Source organism: Gracilinanus agilis, chromosome 4, assembly GCF_016433145.1.
Source record: "Gracilinanus agilis isolate LMUSP501 chromosome 4, AgileGrace, whole genome shotgun sequence".
Classification (NCBI taxonomy): Eukaryota; Metazoa; Chordata; class Mammalia; order Didelphimorphia; family Didelphidae; genus Gracilinanus; species Gracilinanus agilis.
In genome coordinates, this window is record NC_058133.1 from 168,820,612 (window position 1) to 168,841,094 (window position 20,483).

The 20,483-nt window shown below is 43.3% G+C and overlaps 1 protein-coding gene across 1 annotated transcript; it reads right to left on the minus strand.

Annotated features, from left to right (window-relative positions):
- Window positions 1-1,472: 1,472 nt before the first annotated feature.
- CHRNB2 (cholinergic receptor nicotinic beta 2 subunit) lies at window positions 1,473-20,222 on the minus strand. Its single transcript, XM_044674229.1, has 6 exons — window positions 20,159-20,222; window positions 15,495-15,640; window positions 15,007-15,051; window positions 13,217-13,326; window positions 11,057-12,053; window positions 1,473-1,643 (listed from the first exon to the last, which is right to left on the minus strand). Exons 1-6 carry the CDS (start codon window positions 20,220-20,222, stop codon window positions 1,473-1,475), a joined length of 1,533 nt encoding a protein of 510 aa, XP_044530164.1.
- Between the last annotated feature and the right edge of the window lie 261 nt (window positions 20,223-20,483).

The following is a 20,483-nucleotide window of genomic DNA, read 5'->3' on the forward strand; positions in this document are numbered from 1 at the left end:
GATTACCTAGAGTAATGGCCTTCCAAAGCTATTCTGGCCTCCGCCCAACTGAGCTATAAAAAGGCCTGAGCAGATGCAGACAGCAATCGGGGTCAACTGCAAAGTGGGAGGCCAGGTTCAAAGGGAGAGAGAAGAGAGCGCTGGAATCAGCAGACTTCTCCTCCCAGGAGGCAGCAGAACCACCCAGCCATCTACACCAGAAATGAGGTCAGGTTTAGATAGGAGTGATGGCAGCTGGGCTAGAGGAGGAAATGAAGAGATCCTGCTCTCCTCTGTCCTGGTTCTCTGCTCTCAGGTCCTCAACCGCATAGGGAAACTAGGGCTACACAGGAGAAGAGAACCAAGAAATGTGATTATTTCAGTCAAAAGACTCAATTTGGTCTCCCATTAGTTCGTCAGATGGACTGCCAGATACTCGTACTTTCTGTACTCTTCCAGTGGAGGAAGCCGTCACAGTGACCTTAGACCCTAAGCACTCCTTCTTGCCACATCTCCGACATTTATCGTTTTCCTTTACTGTCATATTGTGATCCTGGAATTCTAGAAACGGACCCAGATTGCCTTTGTAAGATCAATCCATCCTGACACCAAGTCATCCCCTCATACTCTTTCTATCCTAAGGGGAAGGTACATGAGAATGACTGAAGTGGTGAAGTTGGGGTATGTAACAATCCTCCAAGCCAGAGGGTAGGGCCAATGTTTCTGTCATTCCAGAACTGAGAGGGCCCAGAAAACAGAGGGGCGGTGCCAGGAACTCTCTCTCTCCCAAAGGAACGTAGGAGCAGGGGATGGTCAAAAATCACTCCAGCAGGGACTTTTTGTATCAGGCTAAGGGCACACAGAGGTCTGTGAGACCCACGGACCAGTCTGTAACCCCTTGTGGCCAAACTCAGTAACAATGAGTATAAGCCAAGAGTTTGCTCTCTGAAAACATGGCCCCCAGGCCCCATCCACTCTCTTAAGCTATCTACCATTCAGTCAACCTAACCAAGAACCAGAAAAGCCTGCTTGTTTCCATACACTTCCGTCTTCTTTCTCCCCTTCAGACCACCCTCCCCTGCCTTTTCACGTCCTCTGGACACAGTTTATTTTGGTGAGGAGAATGAGGCCCCTTCTTTCGGACTCAAACCCTTTTCATTTCCTTGTCTTTCAGACTCCCAACAGGAGTTCTGATTTCAGTCCATGCCCCTCCTGCCATCTCTGCTCCCTTATTTCTTAGCTGGCATTCCCTACCACTAGCTGCTTTCAAGGCCCCACAGAAACAAAAGGTTGGGGAGACTGAAGGAGAGGCACAAACCAGCCAAGTTCATAAGCGGCTTGGAGGTCAAGTTGAGGAGGAAGAGGAGGAAGCAGTCTGGAAGGGAGCTCCTTGCTCCTCCTCAGAAGCCAACCACACCACCACGGCCACCGTGGGCCCTCGGTGATAGAGGGGCTGAGGTGGTCTAGGTGTGGGGGTGGGAGGGGCAGTGATCTCACTTGGAGCTGGAAGCTGGATGGGCCAGATGGAGGAACGTGTTGGTAGCGTAGTTCTGGAAAAGCGGCTGCAGGAACATGCCAATGGTGCCAAAGATGCAGACAAAAACAAAGATCCAGAGGAACAGGCGGTCAATCACCATAGCCACATATTTCCAGTCCTCACTCACCTGGTAAAGAAAGAAAGGAGGAGGGGGAGGCAAAGGGTCAGCTACTGAGGGGAGGGATGAGCACTGGGTGAGGCGCCTCCCTGACTTCTCTCCCCACCCCCATACAAGAGGCAGGACATCCAGGCTCCATCTCTAATAATAAAAATCAGGATGCTGATGACCACTGCAGATGGCCTTAAAATTTATAGAGCACTTTCTCGCTGTCAGTCACAATGTCAGAGACAGAACTTGAGCCTGGATCTCCAGACACCACGTCCACTCCATACACCACAAAACAGGGTCATCTCCACAATGGACACCCACAATGGTCAGCAGGTGGGTCCTGGTTTGTACATTTTCAAAAGTTAAGTCCTATTTTGTGGAGTGTGGTCTGAGAGGCTGAGCCAAGCCGTAAGAATCACAGCAAATTGGAGCCAGAAGGGGCCTAAGTTTTGGAGCAGGAAAGGACCCTAGAGAGAAGGTCATCCAGCCTGCCTCCATATCTTATCAATGAGGAAACTGAAGATATTTTTTGTTTACTTTAAAACCCTTGCCTTCTGTCTTAGAATCCATACTGGGTATTGGTGCCAAAGCAGAAGAGCCTTAAGGACTAGGCAATTGGGGTTAAGTGACTTGCCCAGCGTCACACAACTAGGAAGAATCTGAGGTCATATTTGAACCCAAGACCTCCTGACTCCAGGCCTATCTCTCAATCCTTCTCTCTACCTAGGTGTCCCTGCCCTTTGATGTTTTAAGTGACTTGCCCAATGTCATGCAGGTACCTCCAGAGTCAGGATTCAAACCCAGGTCCTTGGACTCCATATGGAAGGCTGTTAGTCCAATTTACAGAAAGGGAAATGGTTCTGGGCTTGGAGTCAGAAGGATCTGGGGTCAAAATCTGACGGATCCTAATTGTGACCATGGGCAAGTCATCTAACCCCTCTGAGCTTGTCTCCTCAAATGTAAAGTGAAGATAAAAAAAAAAAAACTACTTGGGATTGCTGTGAGGATCAAATACAATCATGTGTAGAGTACTTTGGAAGCTTTCAAGTGCTGTACTCGGCAGCTATTAGTCTACATTTAGAGCTGGAGAGGAACCTCAGATGTCCAGCCCAACTCCCTCCATTTACATCTTAAGGAAAAGAGGGGGCAGCTGGGTGGCTCAGTGGATAGAGCACCAAGCCTGGTGTTAGGAGGTCCTGGGTTCAAATTTTACCTCAGACCATCCTGGCTATGTGATCCTGGGAAAGTCATTTAACCCCATTTGCCCAGCCCTCGCCCTTCTATCTTAGAGTTGTTACCAGACAGAAAGGAAGGGAGGGAGAGAGAATCCTGGAAAATAAGTAGATTTACTTAAGTTCACACAGGTGGTAAGTAAGCATTACTGGAACTCAAATTCAGGATCAGGTCCTCTCACTACCACAATACTCTGGCAATACAAAAGAGAAAACAAGAAATGCAGAAGCAAGATGGCCACAATTTCCCCTTCTTGGTCTTCATCTTGCCTAGATCAGTCTTTCCAGAAGCTCTTTCCTCCAGCTCTCATCAGTGTAGTCAGAGACAGGATGCCGGATGCATTTGTGCGAGCTGGGCAAATGGAAAACATTGGCACTTGTGTGTTTTTGTTCAGAGTGCGCTTTTGCCACATGTGCAATTTGACTTGGAAAAAGGACCTACTGGCAACTGAAAGAGGAAATTTTGGGAGTTGCTGATGTGTGCATTTATAAAAAGTGTCCCTTGTGGGGCAGCTAGGTGGCTCAGTGGATAGAGCACCAGGTCTGGAGACAGACAAGAGGTCCTAGGTTCAAATCTGGCCTCAGATACTTCTAGTTGTATGACCCTGGGCAAGTCACTTAACCCCAATTGCCTAGTCCTTGCTGTTCTCCTGCCTAGACATGATACTTAGAAGGTAAGGGTTTTGTTTTCTGTTTTTTAAAGTGAATCTGGTGCTCCCAGCATGTTACTCCCCAGGCAGCTGCCCACAACTAGTCCTAAGTGTGGTTTAATGTGGGTGAGGTTTGTGAAAGAAATATGAGACATGGAGGTAGAATATTTGATTTTGAAACCTGGATACCCACCTTGAGCAAGTCACCCCATTTCTCCAACCCTCTACTTCCTCATCAGGAATATAATCTGTGCTTTGCCTACCTCGGGATTATCATAGGGATCAAATGAAACTATGTTCATAAGAGAACTTTGTGGAGTGGAAAGGGCTATACGAACTTTATTATTATAACTTGTACCTCATTGTATTGTTGTTGAGTCGTTTCAGTTGTGACTGATTCATTGTGACCCCATTTGGGATTTTCTTGGCAAAGATCCTAGAGTAGTTTCCCATTTCCTTCTCCAGATCATTTTACAGGTGAGGAAACTGAGGCCAACAGAGTGAAATGATTTGCCCAGGGTCACACAGCTAGTAAGTGGCTGAGTCCAAATTTGAACTCAGATCTTTCTGACCCCAAGCCTGGAGCTCTATGTGTTCCACCACCTCGCTGCATCTCATTGATAGTCTCCCAAATATGCATCATTGAAATAACTGGAGATGAAGAGAACTGTTAGCCTAAACTCCAGGCTCCAGGATGGCTTAGTCCACACAGGCCTGAGGGCCATGACCTGCCTCTTTCCCCAGCTCTTCCTTAAATAGAGGATGTCTATCCCGTACAAAAGGAATCTCTCCCACATCCCGGACAAGGAGTTATTCTGCTTCCACTCTAGAACCTCAAGTGATGGGGTCTCCCCTAAATCCAGACACTTCACCTTCAGTCAATTTGTAAAATCTTGATAACTGTATTTCAATACAACTGGGATCCTTTTGTAATTCTATGTTTTATGCATTTAAAAATACCATTCTGAGATGGTGTCCAAAGGCTTCACCAGGCTACCAAAGGGGCCCTAATGCACAAAAGAAGGTTAAGAACTCCTGGCTCATTTCACTTTTTTGGAATTGTGATATTCCCATGATTCATAGCTAGATGAATATTAATATCTGTAAAAGGTAAGATTTTTGTTGCAGGGAGAATCTTGCAATCATCCAAAACATTATACATTTTCTCCCATGCAATTCTGCCTGGTATCTTCCCGCCACTTACTCCTGGGGCCTGTTTATTTTTTAATCAGAAGTGTCCACCCAATGTATATGTCCTTATGGACCAGATCTATGGGTTGTGTATCATAGTTTGGGCAATAGGCATTCTTCATCCATTTGCTTTTCTTGTGTAGACAGTTAAGCTGGCATCTCAAATGATTTGGATCTCATTTAAGAGGCTATGCAATAGCCTGGATAATGTGTCAAGTACAACGTCATTCACAAACAGAATCATCTAGTAGGCTTCCCAGCAAGTCAGGAATCATCCATACAGCCCATCCTGGATGTCCTCTGGGATAACAGCAAACCTCTTTAGCAAGCATATGACTACCTGCTTTGTGACTTACTTGATATTAATAATAAGCACTTAGATGGTCTAATGGAGGGAGTCCTGAACCTAGAGGCAGGAAGACCTGACATATCCAACTTCAAGTGTTTACTAGCTGTATGACCCTGGGTAAGTCACCTAACCTGTTTGCTTCAATTTCCTCATCTGTAAAATGGGAATAATAATAGTACTTTCCTCCCAGGATTGATATGAGAATGAATTAATAGCTATAAAGTGTTTTGCCAACCTTAAATAACTTTATAAATGCTAGTTAGTATTATTGTTTTAACAATAGGGGATAATCAAATATGATCATCTCCTTTTTTTAAAGGTGTCTTCCATGATCTCTACATATATAGGAAGCCCCTTGTTGAATAAGAGCCTTTAGGATAGCTTTTTGCTGTCTCAACCCTACAACAAATAATAAGCCTGGTGCCACCTCGTATATTCTCTGTCATTGTTCCATCGTTTTTCTGTCTTGTCTGACTCTTCATCACCCTATTTGGGGGTTTCTTGGCAGAGATCCTGGACTGGGTTGTCATTTCCGTCTCTATTTTCTCTGTCTTTCGGCTAATTTGTGATTGCAAAGATGTGGTCCCCTGTAGAATATTTTCTATGAAAGCCTATCTATTCCCTTCTCAGATTTTTGCCAAAGATGCCCTTGATACAGTTGTAAATATTTCTTTTATAGAGTTTGTAGAGATATGAATTGGCAATAAACACTATTCTTACAATTCCCACACACACACCCTTTTTGGTAGTAGTAATGTCCATGATCTTTTCCAATCATTTAATATCTTTTTTCCCAAATATTTTGAGAATCCCTCAAAACCCTCAAAATTGTGTCTCCACAGTATATCTGACTTGGTCCAGCTGCTCCTCCTGCTTTTATTTGTTTGTTCATTTGTTTATTTATTTTAGCAAAAGGGAGTAGGTAAGTGACTTGCCCAGGATCACACAGCTAGAAAGTCTGAATCTGGTTTTGAACTCAGAAAAATAAGGTTTCCAAGCCCAGTGTTTTAATCCTGCATTACCTTTCTACTCCCTTTATTTTCTTTAATGCCATTTCTGCTTCTTCACACAGCTAATTGGGACTAGGATGCTAGTCCCATGTAATGAATATACTGCCATTGGTGGAAAAAATTATTTGTATAAAAAAATCTTCGAGGGATCGTTTCAATTTTTGGCTCTCATCCTTTTTCCAATTTCATCCTTAAATGTTCTTGAGATGATCTGACTTATTTGGGATTCGTGGTAAGCTTTCTAATTACTCCATCTTTCCTGTACCATTGCCTCTGCCTTCCCTATCTCTCTGGTGGTTGTGGAATTCAAAGATTTGCTCATTAAGGCAGCTTCTAGTAACTTTGGGCCATGGCTTCATATTAATTCAACTTCTTTCAAAAATAGTGATAGTATATGTCAATGATTGTTGCTTTATCCAGTTCTCATCAATAGATTAAATAGGTCATGTTGGAGCTATTTGATTTCTTGCCATATCTTCTAATTTTTGTTCTTTCCTCTAATTCAGCATTGATTTTTAAAATTTATTTAAGAAATCCTTAATCTACTTGTACATAGACATCTAATTTTGGAAAATTCCTACATTGACAACAATTGGTTTCTATTAGAGATATATTGAAATTAATTTCTTTTCGATAAGCAGCTAGGTGGCACAATGGATAGAGCCCTGGGTCTCGAATAGAGAAGATTCCTCTCCCTCAGTTCAAATCCATTCTCCGGTACTTACTAGCTGTGTGACCCTGGGAAAGTCACTTAATCCTGTTTGCCTCAGTTTTCTCATCTATAAAACGAGCTGGAGAGGGAAATGGCAAATCACTCCAGCATCTTTGCCAAGAAAACCCCAAAAAGGGTCACAAAGAGTCAGACACAACTGAAAAATGACCCAACAACAAAGACTTATTTTTAAAAAATATTACTCAGTGGGGGCAGCTGGGTAGCTCAGTGGATTGAGAGCCAGGCCTAGAGATGGGAGGTCCTAGGTTCAAGTCCGGGCTCAGACACTTCCCAGCTGTGTGACCCTGGGCAAGTCACTTGACCCCCACTGCCCACCCTTGCCACTCTTCCATCTATGAGCCAATACACAGAAGAGTTTTAAAAAAATAATTAAAAAAATATTACTCAGTGCTTGCTTTGTCTAGTGCATAATAGCTCTCTTCTTGAAGAAATCATATATATGTATAATAACTATATGTATGTATATTATATACATAGATAAATGGAGAGAGAGACAGAGGCAGAGAGAATCTTTTTTTCACCTTTGATTTCTTGATCTGGAGTCAGTTTTCCAATTGTCCTTCCATGCCCACCTTTGCACTGAAACAACTGAGTATCTCACTGGGTAGTAGGCACCTTAATAAATAGAATGTTGGGTCTAGAGTTAGGAAAACTTGAATTCAAATGTGACCTTAGACACCTACTAGCTGTGTAATCTTAGGCAAGTCATTTAACCTCTCTCTGCCTCCTTTTCCTCAACTGTAAAATATGGATAATCACCATACAGAGGTGTGGTGAATATCAAACAAGATAATATTTGTAAAGCAGTAACACAGGTGCGTGCACATAGTAGGTGCTATAAAATGCTTAGTCCTTAATATTTAGAGCTGGGAGGGACCTCAGGAGCCAGCAGATCCATCACTTTCCAGAGAAGGAAATCCAGAAATCTAAAGGTGGTTAAATAATCATAGTGCCACCCTCCTAAAGTTGTTGTAAAGATCAAATGAGAGCACTTAGCACAGTGCCTGGCACATAATAAATACCATATAAATGTTAACTGTTATTGCTGTTGTTGTGATGATGATGATGATGATGGTGGTGGTGCTGGTGCTGGTGCTGGTGATGTGAGTTGCTCAGAGTGACACACCTGGCAAGTGCCTGAGATTGTATTTGAACCCAAATCTTCCTGACTCTAAGTCCAGTGCCCTATCTGCCACATCCCACTGCCTCAGAATTCTTTTTTTTTCTCAAAGCCTTCCTTTCTGTCTCAGAATTGATACTAAGTATCATTTCCAAGGCAGAAGAGCAGTAAGGGCTAGGCAATGGGGGTTAAGTGACTTGTCCAGGATCAACACAGCTAGAAAGTATCTGAGGCCAGATTTGAATCCAGGACCTCCTGTCTCTGGGCTTGGCTCTCTAACTACTGTGCTACACAGCTGCTCCTGCCTCTCCAAGCCTTTAAAATGTTTCTGCCTCCTCTTTTGGTAGCAGGTGTCTGTGCAATACATTGCAATTATCTTGACAATGTCTTTATACAAATAGCCATGATAAGCGCAGTGGTATGAAATGACTAAGCGATATTTCTTGTCTCTATACACAAGATAAAGCCAACTCTGCCACCTCCTTTATTTGCCTTCCAAAGGAGAACTCGTGAACCATCTTTTCATTTAGCTGCAAGTTCTCCTTCTCTTCTTCTTTCATTTAAAGCCACAAAAAATTATAATAATAATCACTACCATTTATATAGCACTTACAGGTTTGCAAGTACTTAACAAATATTATTTCATTTTATCCTCTGAAGTGGATACCATTATAAACCCCATTTTACAGTTGAGACAGCAGAGGTAAGGGGAGGTTTTGTAACTTGCTCAGCCTGGGTCAAACAGCTAGTAAATGTCAAAGGCAAAATATGGAAACATGTTTTACATGATATCACATGTGTAACCTAGATCACAATTGCCTACTGCCTCAGGGAAGAAAGAGGAGAGGGAAGGAAATAGAGAATATGGAGCTCCAAATATTAGAAAATGAATGTTAAAAATTATCTTTATGTGTAATTGGAAAAAATAAAATATCAAAAGTTTTTTTTTAATGTCTGAGGCAGGATCTGAAATTGTCTTCCTGAATACAAGTCTAGTATTTCTATTACATCATGTTCTCTAAAAAAAGAAAAATGTCAGTTTTCCTTGGCTTGCTTGGGCACCAGTTCTGTCCTCTCAGTCTCAGATTACATTAGCAGGGTCTCTGTGTCACCCCACATGAAGCTCTCAGTGAGCCACAAGCTCCAGGCTGTCCGAGACACTGAGCTCTCTTCCCTGGCAGAGCAGCCCCTGCTGACCGGTCATCAGTCCTGTCTCTTGCCTCCTCCCCACCAGTAAGGAGCCTGTTCCCTGCCCTGGGTCTCCCGCTTCCTTCTGGCAGGGGAGCTTTTGGCTTGTCTTGCTGGGAGTATGGGGGCAGGCAGGCCCACATGGCACCTTCTTCCAGACCTCTCCACACCATGGAGAGATGCTGCTGCTGCTGCTGTTGCTGCTGCTGCTGGCACCGTGTTCCCTTTCTGGCTTCCAGTAAGCGGAACTTTGTTCAGTCTTTGACTGAATCAGCAAGGCACCAGCATAGATCTGAGAACGGGAGGCTGGGATTCAGATGGGCTGTCCCATATCAAGGTAATGGACATGTAGCATAGTGGAAAGAGCCGATTTTTTTTTAAAAGCCCCTTGGTTTGAATCCTGGCTATAGCACTTACTTACTTCCTATATGACTTTGGTCAAGTCATTTCCTCTCTCTTGATCTTAGTTTCTTTGTTTAAAAATAAAAAGGTGAGGTAGAGCTCAGCTAGGAGGTTCAGTGGTTTAAGAGCCAAGCCTAGAGATGAGGGAGTGGAATCCTTAGATTCAAATCAGGCCTAAAACATTTTCTAACACTGTGAACCTGGGCAAGACACTTAACCCCCATTGCCTAGCCTTTATTTTTCTTCCGCCTTGGAACCAATAAACAGTACTGATTCTAAGACAGAAAGGAAAGATTCAAAGAAGGAAGTAGACTAGATGATCTTTTCCTTCCAGCTCCAAATTCTTTAAGCTTTAAAAGATGGAGCTAAGAGGTCAGGTTGAAAGAGCAGGTTTAATGCTAGAGAGTTTGAGATGAAGAAGGTTCTCTAAGTAACTGCATTAACGAAATGGAAGCTACCTCCCTTGAGATTGTCAGATTGAAAGTGCTGGCCCTTTGCAGAAGAAAATTCCAGAAGAGTACAAACTCAGTGAGAAATGAAGGGTAGGCAAGGAGAGATAACGTGTTGCCTAACCAGCAACCATCATCCTGGTTCTCTCCCTCAAGGTCCCTGCCATGAATATTTCAAAAGGCTGCCTTCCCTGGTAGCTGGTTGAAATAGAAAAGGGATATTAATTTGGGGAGATGCCTTTTTCTAGGAGAATCAGGAGTGGGCCTTTCCTAGAGGGGTAACTGAGATATTTCTACCACAGTCCCTTCCAAGGCTCTCTTTTATAACAGTATTATTATAATTTATTAATATAATATCTATTTTGTTATCTAGGAGAGCAGAGGAAGTACAGAATTTCCATCCTACTTTTAGCAATACAAAAGGAGTTTGAATAGCTACAAATTCAACTAATGTTGAGGAACATGATGTGGGTGAATTGTATGACCTCTGACAAATCATTTTCTCTCTCCAAATGTGGTCAGATGGCAGGGCTGGATTAAGTGACCTCCAAAGTCTCCTTCAGCTTTAATACTCTATGAGTTTGGGGCAGCTAGGAGGCACAGTGAATTGAGTGCCAGGCCTGGAGTTGGGAGGATCTGGGTTCAAATCTGCTCTCGGACCCTGGGCAAGTCACTTAACCTTGTTTGCCTAGCTTAGCCTAGATAGGCTCTGTCCTAGAGTTGTCACTAGAGCAGAAGAAAAAAAAAAAGGCAGCGATAGTTTCTTTCTTTCTTTTTTTTTTAATATGAGTCCATCTGTCCTCCGACCCTTCCTAGCTGTGTGATCCTGAGCAAGACACTTAACCCTCGTTACCTAACCCTTACCTCTCTTTGATATACGGTGTTGATTCTAAAGGGGAAGGGAAGGGCTTAAAAATATAAATATATATATATATATAAAGTTCAATTGTCCGGTAAATCCTATGCTGTATCTTATGAGTGCTAAGTGATGTTTGTCTAATCAAACAATTTACACACTTAGTCATTAGGCCACCTCCCAGGCCGGGCCACTCCGGCCCTCTTCTACGGCGCTGCCCCCAAGCCCTCTCCCGGTTCTCGCACACTCACGCTTTGATCGTCATCCTCGCTCCTCATGTGATCAGCGATGAAGCGCACGCCGTCCGCTGCCTCCTTGAGCCCACAGCCGCACGGCCCAACGGGGCCCGCTCGCCCTCGGTAGCCTTTGGCCGACTCGGCTGACTCGGCCCCGAAAACTCCACCGAACTCCTTGACAGAGGCCTGGTTGACAAAGCAAGTACCGGAGTTGGCCCCCGGGGCATCTCGGAAGAAGATTCCTCCGCTGACGCCGACGCCGCCTTCCTGCTCGCGCTGCCGTCGTCGTTGGCGCAGCCGCTGGCGGGCACAGTTGTGGCGTGGCTGCTTCATGAAGAGGACTGCTGGCAGCTTCTCCAGGAACACGACCTTGACCCAGGGGGCCATGGTGTGGGTGGTGGGGGAGCGGTGGTGCACGTTGAGGACGCAGACGCTGGTGACGATGGAGAAAGTCACCAAGACCATGGTGAACATGAGGTACTTGCCGACCAGCGGCACGTCCAGCGAGGTGGGCGGGACGATCTTGGAGATGAGCAAGAGGAAAACGGTGAGAGCCAGCAGGACCGAGATGCAAAGCGTCATCTTCTCCCCACAGTCCGAGGGCAGGTAGAAAACCAGGATGGCCAGGGAGGTGATGAGAATGCAGGGGATGATGAGGTTGATGGTGTAGAAGAGAGGTTTGCGGCGGATGATGAAATCGTAGGTAATGTCCACGTAAGTGGAGTCATCGGGGTTCTCGTTCCGCCGGCCAGGCAAGGCCACGATGTCCCATTCCCCGCTGGGTGTAAAATCATCCAAGTTGGCAACTTCACTCTTCAGGACCAAGTCAATCTCTGTTCGATCATAAGTCCAGGAACGGAACTTCATGGTGCAATTCTGCTGGTCAAAGGGGAAATGCTTGACCTCAATCTTGCAGGCACTCTTGTAGATAGCAGGTGGAAGCCAGAAGATGCTACCATCATAGGAGACCACAGCATTGGAGTAGAAGGAGACTTCATAAACTCCATCAGCACTGAAAGGGGGGGGGGGCAGAACGAGGGAAAATCAGTCGGGTCTACTTTCTTTAGGGACCCACCTTGTCCTGGGCTGCTTAAATAGGTCATCGAGAGGGAGGAGATTCAGTTGTGGCATTAGGAAGCTCTCGGTCTTATGGAGAATATGACACCATCACCACACCCATCCCCCACCATACAGATGTAGACAGAAACAAGAGCAGATGATTCAGCCAAATGGCTCTCTTAAAACATCATTTAAGGGAATGGGAAAGAATAGGGAAATGGAAGGGAGAACCCTGACCAGTTATCAGTCTAGGAAGGTTTCCTGAAGTGTGTGTGTGTGTACATGTATGTACATGTGTGTACGTGTATACAAGAGTAGGAGGCAAATAGGCTTATCTAAAGCAGGGAAAATGGCCTGTGAGAACTTTCAAAAGTGAAAGAGGATGAAGAGTAGGTGGTGATGGAAAAGTGCTGGCATTTCTTAGTCTGAAATAGAAGAAACTTGATAGAAGTAAGCAAAGGAGATGAAAAATGAGGTGCCATGAAATCTAGATTTTTGTAATCCCAACCATGGGGTTTCAGTCAGTCCTGAGATAGGGAAGGATGAACTCGTTGGAGAAAAGTGATTCTTGCCCATGGGTATAGGAGAGATTCCTTGGTGAGAGAAGAAGGGATCTCTAAAGGACCTTTGATGCACACACCTGCCTCCTGATGAAACCCTTTCTACAAGGAAAGCAGCCTAGCAGCAGATAGAAAGCAATCTTTTTTTTTTTTTAAAACAGTTTCTCTCCTACCACACCCCCAACATGGGGAGTTTAGGAGATCTGGACTCTAGTTTTGCTTCTACTATTCATTCCAGTTTGTTTGTTTGTTTGTTTGTAAAAAGAGGGGTAAGAAAAGGGAGGCTATTAAACCTTATGATTTGTAAGGTTCCTTCCAGCTTTATCAGTCTATGAATCACAAGAAATCATTATTGGCTATAGGGGTCAGAATAGCAACCCAAATTATCTCATTTGTGTCTGCTTGTCTGTGTCACTGTCTATGTACTGGTCACTCTATGTTCCTTTCCCTTTTTCTACCTTAGACTATTTTTTAAAATTTCTAACCCAAATGACCCTTCCACCAGGGGCTTCCCAAAGAATCCTCCTTCCCTCCCCATTGCTCCAGGGCTACATACTTGTTGTAGAGGACAACATCTGGAAGCCAGATGTGTTTGGAAGGGAGCCGCACTTTCTTCATATTGTCGAACTCTTCTGGTTTCCAGGTGAGCCGATAATCTTCCCATTCCTGGGGAGAGATGCTAGAGAAGTGACCAGGGAGAAAGGGGCCATTTGGACAATAGAAAGGATTGGGCAAGGAGTTACAAGCTCTAAGGAATGTGGAAGAAGAGAAAGAAAGGGAAGGCAAATGCCATCTGCTTTCTGCCAATCACTATCTCCTCCTCCATCTCATACAAAAAGGTAGCCCTTCTACTTACCAAGGCAAAACATTCTAAAAGAACAGATGATCCCATTCCATCCCACCTTCTCCAGCAGATTGCTCTCTCCATTATCCCTACCTTTTCCCTTCTATTCAACCTCTCCTTATCTTCTAGCTGCCTCTCTCCTGCCTACAAATATGCTAATGTTTTCCTCATCCTCAGAAAACCCTCCCTTGATCCATCCATTTATCCATCCTCACAAGCAGTAGACCCATATCTCCTTTCCCTTTTATGACTAACCTCCTTGAGAAGGCCATCTACAATAGGCACCTTCGCTTTCTTCTAATTGTATTTTTATCTCTAGAAAATTGGCTTGAGACTTTATCATTCAACTAAAATGTCTCTCTCCAAAGTCACCAATGATTTCTTAAGTATTAAATCCAATAGCCTTTTCTTAGTCTGCATCTTTCTTAACTCTCTGCAGACTTGTTCTCTCTAGGTTTTTGTAATAATATCCTATCCTGGTTCTCCTTTGTCTTGTCTGACCCCTCCTCTTTAGTTGTCTTTGTTGGATATTCATTCAAGACATACCCACTACAAGGTCCTCCTGTCTCCAGGTCTGGCTCTATCTACCGAGCCACCTACCTGTCCCCAATCCCCCTTAACGGTAGTGCCTTTTTTCTATTGATTATTTCCATTTTCCCCTGTCTGTATTTTCTTTGTACATAGTTGCTTGCATGTTGTCTCCAGCAATGAACTCCTTGAGAACAGGGATTGTCTTTTGTCTTTGTCTCCCAACACAGCCCAGTACTTGATTCATAATGGGAATTTAATATATGTTTATTGACTGACTAATTATATCTGCCTCAATAAAGACGTTCAGAAGCCATATCCCACTTCAACGGACTATTCTCTTCCTATCAGCTGTGGCATAAACTAGGGATATAGACAAGAGGAGAGGTAGCCATGAGATAAAAGAGGCCTTGAAGCCATTAGATAGGCTTGGAGGAAGTTCAATCATTCATCGTTTAAAAGTGTACAAAACACTGTGCAAGTACTGGAAGGAATATAAAGTTGAGTCAAGACAGAATCCCTACCCCCATGAAGTCCATAGTAAATGATTCAGACAAATAATTATACCCCATCATATGATAAATCAGAGAGCTGCAGAAAGTATTTTGTGAAGGTATGAAGGGAGAGGGGCAGCTAGGTGGTGCCAGAGTGGCCTCAAACACTTAGTAGCTATGTGATCCTGAACCAATCTTTTAACCCTGTTTGCCTCAGTTTCCTCATCTGTCAAATGAGATGAAGAGGGAGATAGCAAACCACTTCAGTATCTTAAGAAAAGCCCAAACAGGATCCCAGAGAGTCAGGCACTACTGAAAACCTACTGAATAACAACAAATGAAGGGAGAAGGAAATTTTGATAGTGATTAGAGAAGTAGGGCAAGAAAAAAGTGACTATATAAGAAAAGATCAAATGGAAAGAGAAAAGAAAAAGTCTGGAAAGGAGAAACACATTGAAAAGAAAGTATTAGGTCACTCACCTGGGTCAGCCAGACATTGGTGGTCATGATCTGCTCCCGCTCATGCTAAAACAGAAGGAGCCCTGATGAATATTCCAGCCCCATTTCTTTCATACCCCTCTCAAATAAACAAATATATGCTGGAGGACCAAGGAAAGAAGACCTGCCATCTTCAAGTACCCAAGTTGGCTGGTTGGTTGTTGTCTGTACTCAGAGGATCAAAATGACATCACTGTGTCGGAGTCAATGTACAACATGGCCTTCTGTGGCTGATTGGACCAATACAAACTCAAAAGGTTCTGTACAGTTTAGGTGCAAAAAGCCCTTACGCACATTTGGGATGCAGATGTCCTGAAATTCACAGATGAGCTACTGCAATTCTACCCCTCAGAAAGGAGGCATATATCAAAGGAGGCATATTTGCATAATGAAAATCCATCCTCCTAGGGAATCTAGAAGTACAAAGATTCGACTGAAGGGTCAAGGGGCTGAGACTGGTCCTAACTTACCACACTAATGAGTTGGGCTAGAGACACTGTAAGCTGTACTGTTACCAGCTCTGAGCCATTGGTAGCTGGGCGAATGAGCTTGTTGTAGCGGGCAGGATCCAGAAGATGTTCCACCAACCGTTCCTCTGTGTCTGTAGCCAGGACCCCTAGGACAGGGTAGGCAAGAGGGCCATAAGGAGACAAGAATAACTAGTTAAATGTATTCATTCCCTTCAGGGCACTTTGGGACAGAATCACCACTCAACAGAGAGAATGCCAAGATACTAGGCAGACCATCTAGGACTTCAGGCCACAACCATACCCTCCTCAGTCCTCCTCCTTCTCTCTTCCTGAGAAAAATATGAAATGTATATGTAATTTAAAAAAACTTTTAGTATCTGCAAGAAATGGATGCAAATTTAATAAAATACCCATGTCATATTGGATAAATGACTAGTATGCAAATGGTTAGTTCTTGAAAGAGGAAACCTACCTTGTAAAAAATGACTTCATTTCTTTCATAACCAGACAACTGAAAATGAAAACAACTTTGAGGTACTACTTCACACCAACTAAATTAGTAAAAATAGTTAAAATAAAAATCAATGTTTATGGAGCTGTGAATACAGGTATTTTATTCTAATGTAGATAGAATTATGAATTGATGAAGTCTACTTGGAGAACAATCTGGAAACATGCTTACAAAACTAATTTCATTCTTTGATCTCGGAACTAGAACTATATCAAAGGTTTTTTTGTTTTTGTTTTTGTTTTTTTGTTTTGTTTTGTGGAGTGTGGTTGGATGGATGAGTGTGGTTTAGACCTATGATTTCACTGATTAAGCACGTTGCTTTCCCCCCATGCAAACTGACAAACTAACTCGGAGTGTTAGGAAGCTACCTGGAGCACTAAAAAGTCAGGTGGCTTTGCCTAGGGCCACATGGACAATGTGATTTTTGTTGTTGAATCGTTTTCTCTCACATATGACTCTTTGTGACCCCTTTTAGGATTTTCTTGGCAAAGAAGTTTGCCATTTCCTTCTGCAGTTCATTTTACAGATGAGAAAAACTGAGGCAACCAAGATTAAGTGACTTGCCCAGGGTTACCCAGCTAGTAGGTCTCTGAGGCCAAATTTGAACTCAGGAAGATGTCCTCCTGACTCTAGGCCCAAGCTCTGCCCAGTGGACCCCTTACGATGTGTTTTAGAAGCAGGACTTGAAAACAGGTCTTTCCGATTTTAAGGCTAGCCCTCTATTCACTCTGCTATGCTGTCTCTTAAGAGTCCAACAATCTGAGTTCAGATCTCAACTGAAAAAAAGACCCATTGTTAAATATATATCCATGGGTATATGTTTTATTTGTAATAACAAAAAAATAGAACAAATGTATTCATAAAACAGAAAGGGCTAAGTATATCTGATGATAAATCATCCATACCACCACTTGGTGATGGATTGGAGATGCAGAATGAGACATACTCTTCAGTTACAACCATTATAGCACAAACTTCCTTTGCCTGATTATTCTTTTATTACAAAGGAGGGTTTTAATTAGGAAGGAGAAAGTGATACAAAAGAAAATAACATTAATGAAACATTAAAAATAGAAGAGAATAATATGGAAATAGGTCTTGAATAATGACATATGTATAACCCAATGAAATTGCTTGTCCACTGGGGGGGGGCGGGGAAGAGGGGAAGGAAAGAACATGGATCTTGTAACCATAAAAAAATATTCTAAATAATTTTTTTTACCCCTTGTACTTCGGTGTATTGTCTCATAGGTGGCAGAGTGGTAAGGGTGGGCAATGGGGGTCAAGTGACTTGCCCAGGGTCACACAGCTGGGAAGTGGCTGAGGCCAGGTTTGAACCTAGGACCTCCTGTCTCTAGGCCTGACTCTCACTCCACTGAGCTACCCAGCTGCCCCCAAATTTTTTTTTAAATAGAAGAGAACAGAAGGACATGCAGGAGGGAACATNGTCACACAGCTGGGAAGTGGCTGAGGCCAGGTTTGAACCTAGGACCTCCTGTCTCTAGGCCTGACTCTCACTCCACTGAGCTACCCAGCTGCCCCCAAATTTTTTTTTTAAATAGAAGAGAACAGAAGGACATGCAGGAGGGAACATAGATCAACAAGGCAATGCTAGTAAATTTAATATAGATTTTAATTAAATTAAATTTAAATTTATTAAAATTTTAATTTAATTTTATATTGATATTGATTTGTTTAAAAAAGCTAGATGTGATAGATTTACAGTTTCAAAGACATTCTTCATTTTCCTACCTTTCTATATGAAACTGTTCATATTTGTTGATAATTTTATAGTTCATAATAAAAAATTAAACATGATATCATCAAAAATATTAGGGCATGTCACTGATGACATAGAATATATCATTATGGATTACATGTGCCTGGCACATAGTAGACATTCAATAAATGCCTTTTTTTTTAATTTTAAACCCTTAACTTCTGTGTATTGACTTATAGGTGGAAGAGTGGTAAGGGTAGGCAATGGGGGTCAAGTGATTTGCCCAGGGTCACACAGCTGGGAAGTGTCTGAGGCCGGATTTGAACCTAGGACCTCCCGTCTCTAGGCCTGGCTCTCAATCCACTGAGCTACCCAGCTGACCCCAAATAAATGCCTTTTGATTGATTGATGTGGTCATAAAAATGAGAGACAATGTGCTATAGTGAATAAAATTACTGACCTGGATTCAAGTTCAGTTTCTGACACTTTCTGGCTACGTAATCCTGAGCAAATCATTTAACCTATAGTGTCTCAGTCAACTCCCTAGGACTATAAGTTACAAAGGTTTCCTTTGGTAATGGTAGAGAAAACACAGGTCTGATAAAAACAAAAACAAAAAAATACAACCATCCAATCAAACAAATAAATAATAGCAAGTATCCTGACTCTCACACTTACTAGGTGTATTTCTGTGGACAAGTCCCCTAACCTTTCATTGCCTCAGTTTCTTCATCTCTAATATGGAGGTAATATTTGCATAGCCTACATACTTCATCAGGCTGTAATGAACAATTGCTTTGGAAACTTAAAAGCACTACAGAAATATTACCTATTTTATTGTTATGAAGAAAAAAAGAAATATGAGAAAGTATAAAAAGTGATTCTAGGTGAAAGAAACAGGATACCATTCCATAAACAAGGATTATACTTTTAAAAAAAAGGAACACACTTTATACATATGAAAATGGAAAAGAGATTGGAAGCAGATGTGGGCTGAATAAGTTTATTGTTATTTTATAGGTTATACTTTTCTTTTTACAAAGTGTAAGTTGTTTAATTCTTATTTTACTTGGAATGTTTGTTAATTTGTATTTTTGAGAATTGTTATTAAACATATAATAAAAACAATATGTTTAATTGTATTAAACATATAATAAGGACAAATTTTAACATGTAGGAAAATCCATAGAAGACAACAGAGACTCCTCCCCCTGAAGGGACACAAAAGAGTGTCTCTCAGACTGAAAGACCCCATGACAGGGTCTACTCCTCAAGGACCCATGTAAATCTTCCCTTATTCTCAAAGGGTGAATTTAGACCTTGGGACATGTGACCAAGATTTCCCTTTCGTCAGTGTTGTGCAGAAGTCAGACACAACTTCTCAGGAATGAGAGCCAAAAGCATATTGTCACATCCCTCTCACCTTCTATCCCTCAGAATCCAGCAATTTGTTCAGATAACATGTGTGTGTCTGTATATTCTGTGCTTTTATGTTGGCCAATATTAAATATGGGTTATCTGAGTTTACTTATTGTGTGTGTGTGTTTATGTCTTTGTATGCTTTTGCTCTCTGTACCTCTCTACATCTGGTCACATGCCTAATACATTCAAGAGGACCCCTTCATTCCAGGCTCAGACACATACAAGACTGGGTGTTCTGTCTACCATCTAGATATACACTCTCTGTCGCTACATTTCCGTCTCTGATTAAATGTACTTTCAGTCATCCACCAGCCTCAGCCCTCACAATACACACACACACACACACACACACGCACGCACGCACGCACGCACACGAAGTTCCTGCTCACTCTGAGAATCACACATACATGCTCATTTATTTGTTTCTGTACTTTCGACACATTGAGATAGAGCCGTGTTTCTCACCCCTTTCCCACACCTCCACAGTCCCACCTCTTCTATCTCCCAATCTCCCACCTATCTTCTGTCTCCCACTAAGAGGGTGGAGATCCCCTCCCTTCTTCCGCTCATCTTTGTATGATGACCCAATTTGAGAGCTGCCTGTGGGGTTTAAATAACTAGTCAGATCATATCAGGTACAGGATTCCTTCCCCTCTCCCTCAACCTCGGGTTCCTCTCTTCTTCACTCCTGTGGCGAGCCCGTCCTCTCCTTTCTTAACTCCCCCTTCTCCCGCCGCCCCCCCCCCCCCAATCTCCTTCCACCCTTCCCTTCTTCCCATGGTCCTAATCCCAAGAATATTAGGTTTTGAAGAGAGCTTCGAGATTCGACTCCATCTCATTTTCGCTCCTGAGACGTCTCTCTTCTCACCCGCTCGGGTCCCCTACGTTCCCTGGGGCCCCTCCCCTTCCCCAAGACTCCTCAATTCCCTGGAATCCAGATCCTCCCAAGAGCACACGGCTCTTCTTCACTCCCGCCCCCTCGGATGTCTCTGGCCGGCTCAACGTCCTTACCTGGAAACAGCCCAAGGAGGCCAAAGCAGAGGAGCAGCGCCATGGGGAGCGGGAGCTGGGGCATCCCGCCCGCATAGCTTACCTTGCTCCCCCTAGGCTAGCTCACAGCTCCGCAGCCTGCCGGGGAATGCGGGGGTGGGGTGGTGCGCTGTCCGCGGTACTGAAGCCCGGCCGCTGTCCGTGGTATCAGAACCGGCCTAGAGATGGAGATGGAGATGCAGAAGATGGAGATGGAGCAGGAGTCTCTTTGGCTGCTGCTGCAGCTGTCTCCTCGTTTACTGCTTGCTGTAACTGATGCTTCTGCAGCTCCTACAGATCCGGGGGC

What these genes read in the sequence shown, in the direction of transcription:
- CHRNB2 (XM_044674229.1), bottom strand. Translation starts at nt 20,222, where the DNA reads ATGCCCCAGCTCCCGCTCCCCATGGCGCTGCTCCTCTGCTTTGGCCTC. An exon ending in CCTCCTTGGGCTGTTTCCAG is followed by an intron (nt 15,641 to 20,158) that starts GTAAGGACGTTG and finishes ACCCTGTCCTAG; the next exon opens with GGGTCCTGGCTACAGACACA. An exon ending in GCGAGGATGACGATCAAAGC is followed by an intron (nt 1,644 to 11,056) that starts GTGAGTGTGCGA and finishes TTTCTTTACCAG; the next exon opens with GTGAGTGAGGACTGGAAATA.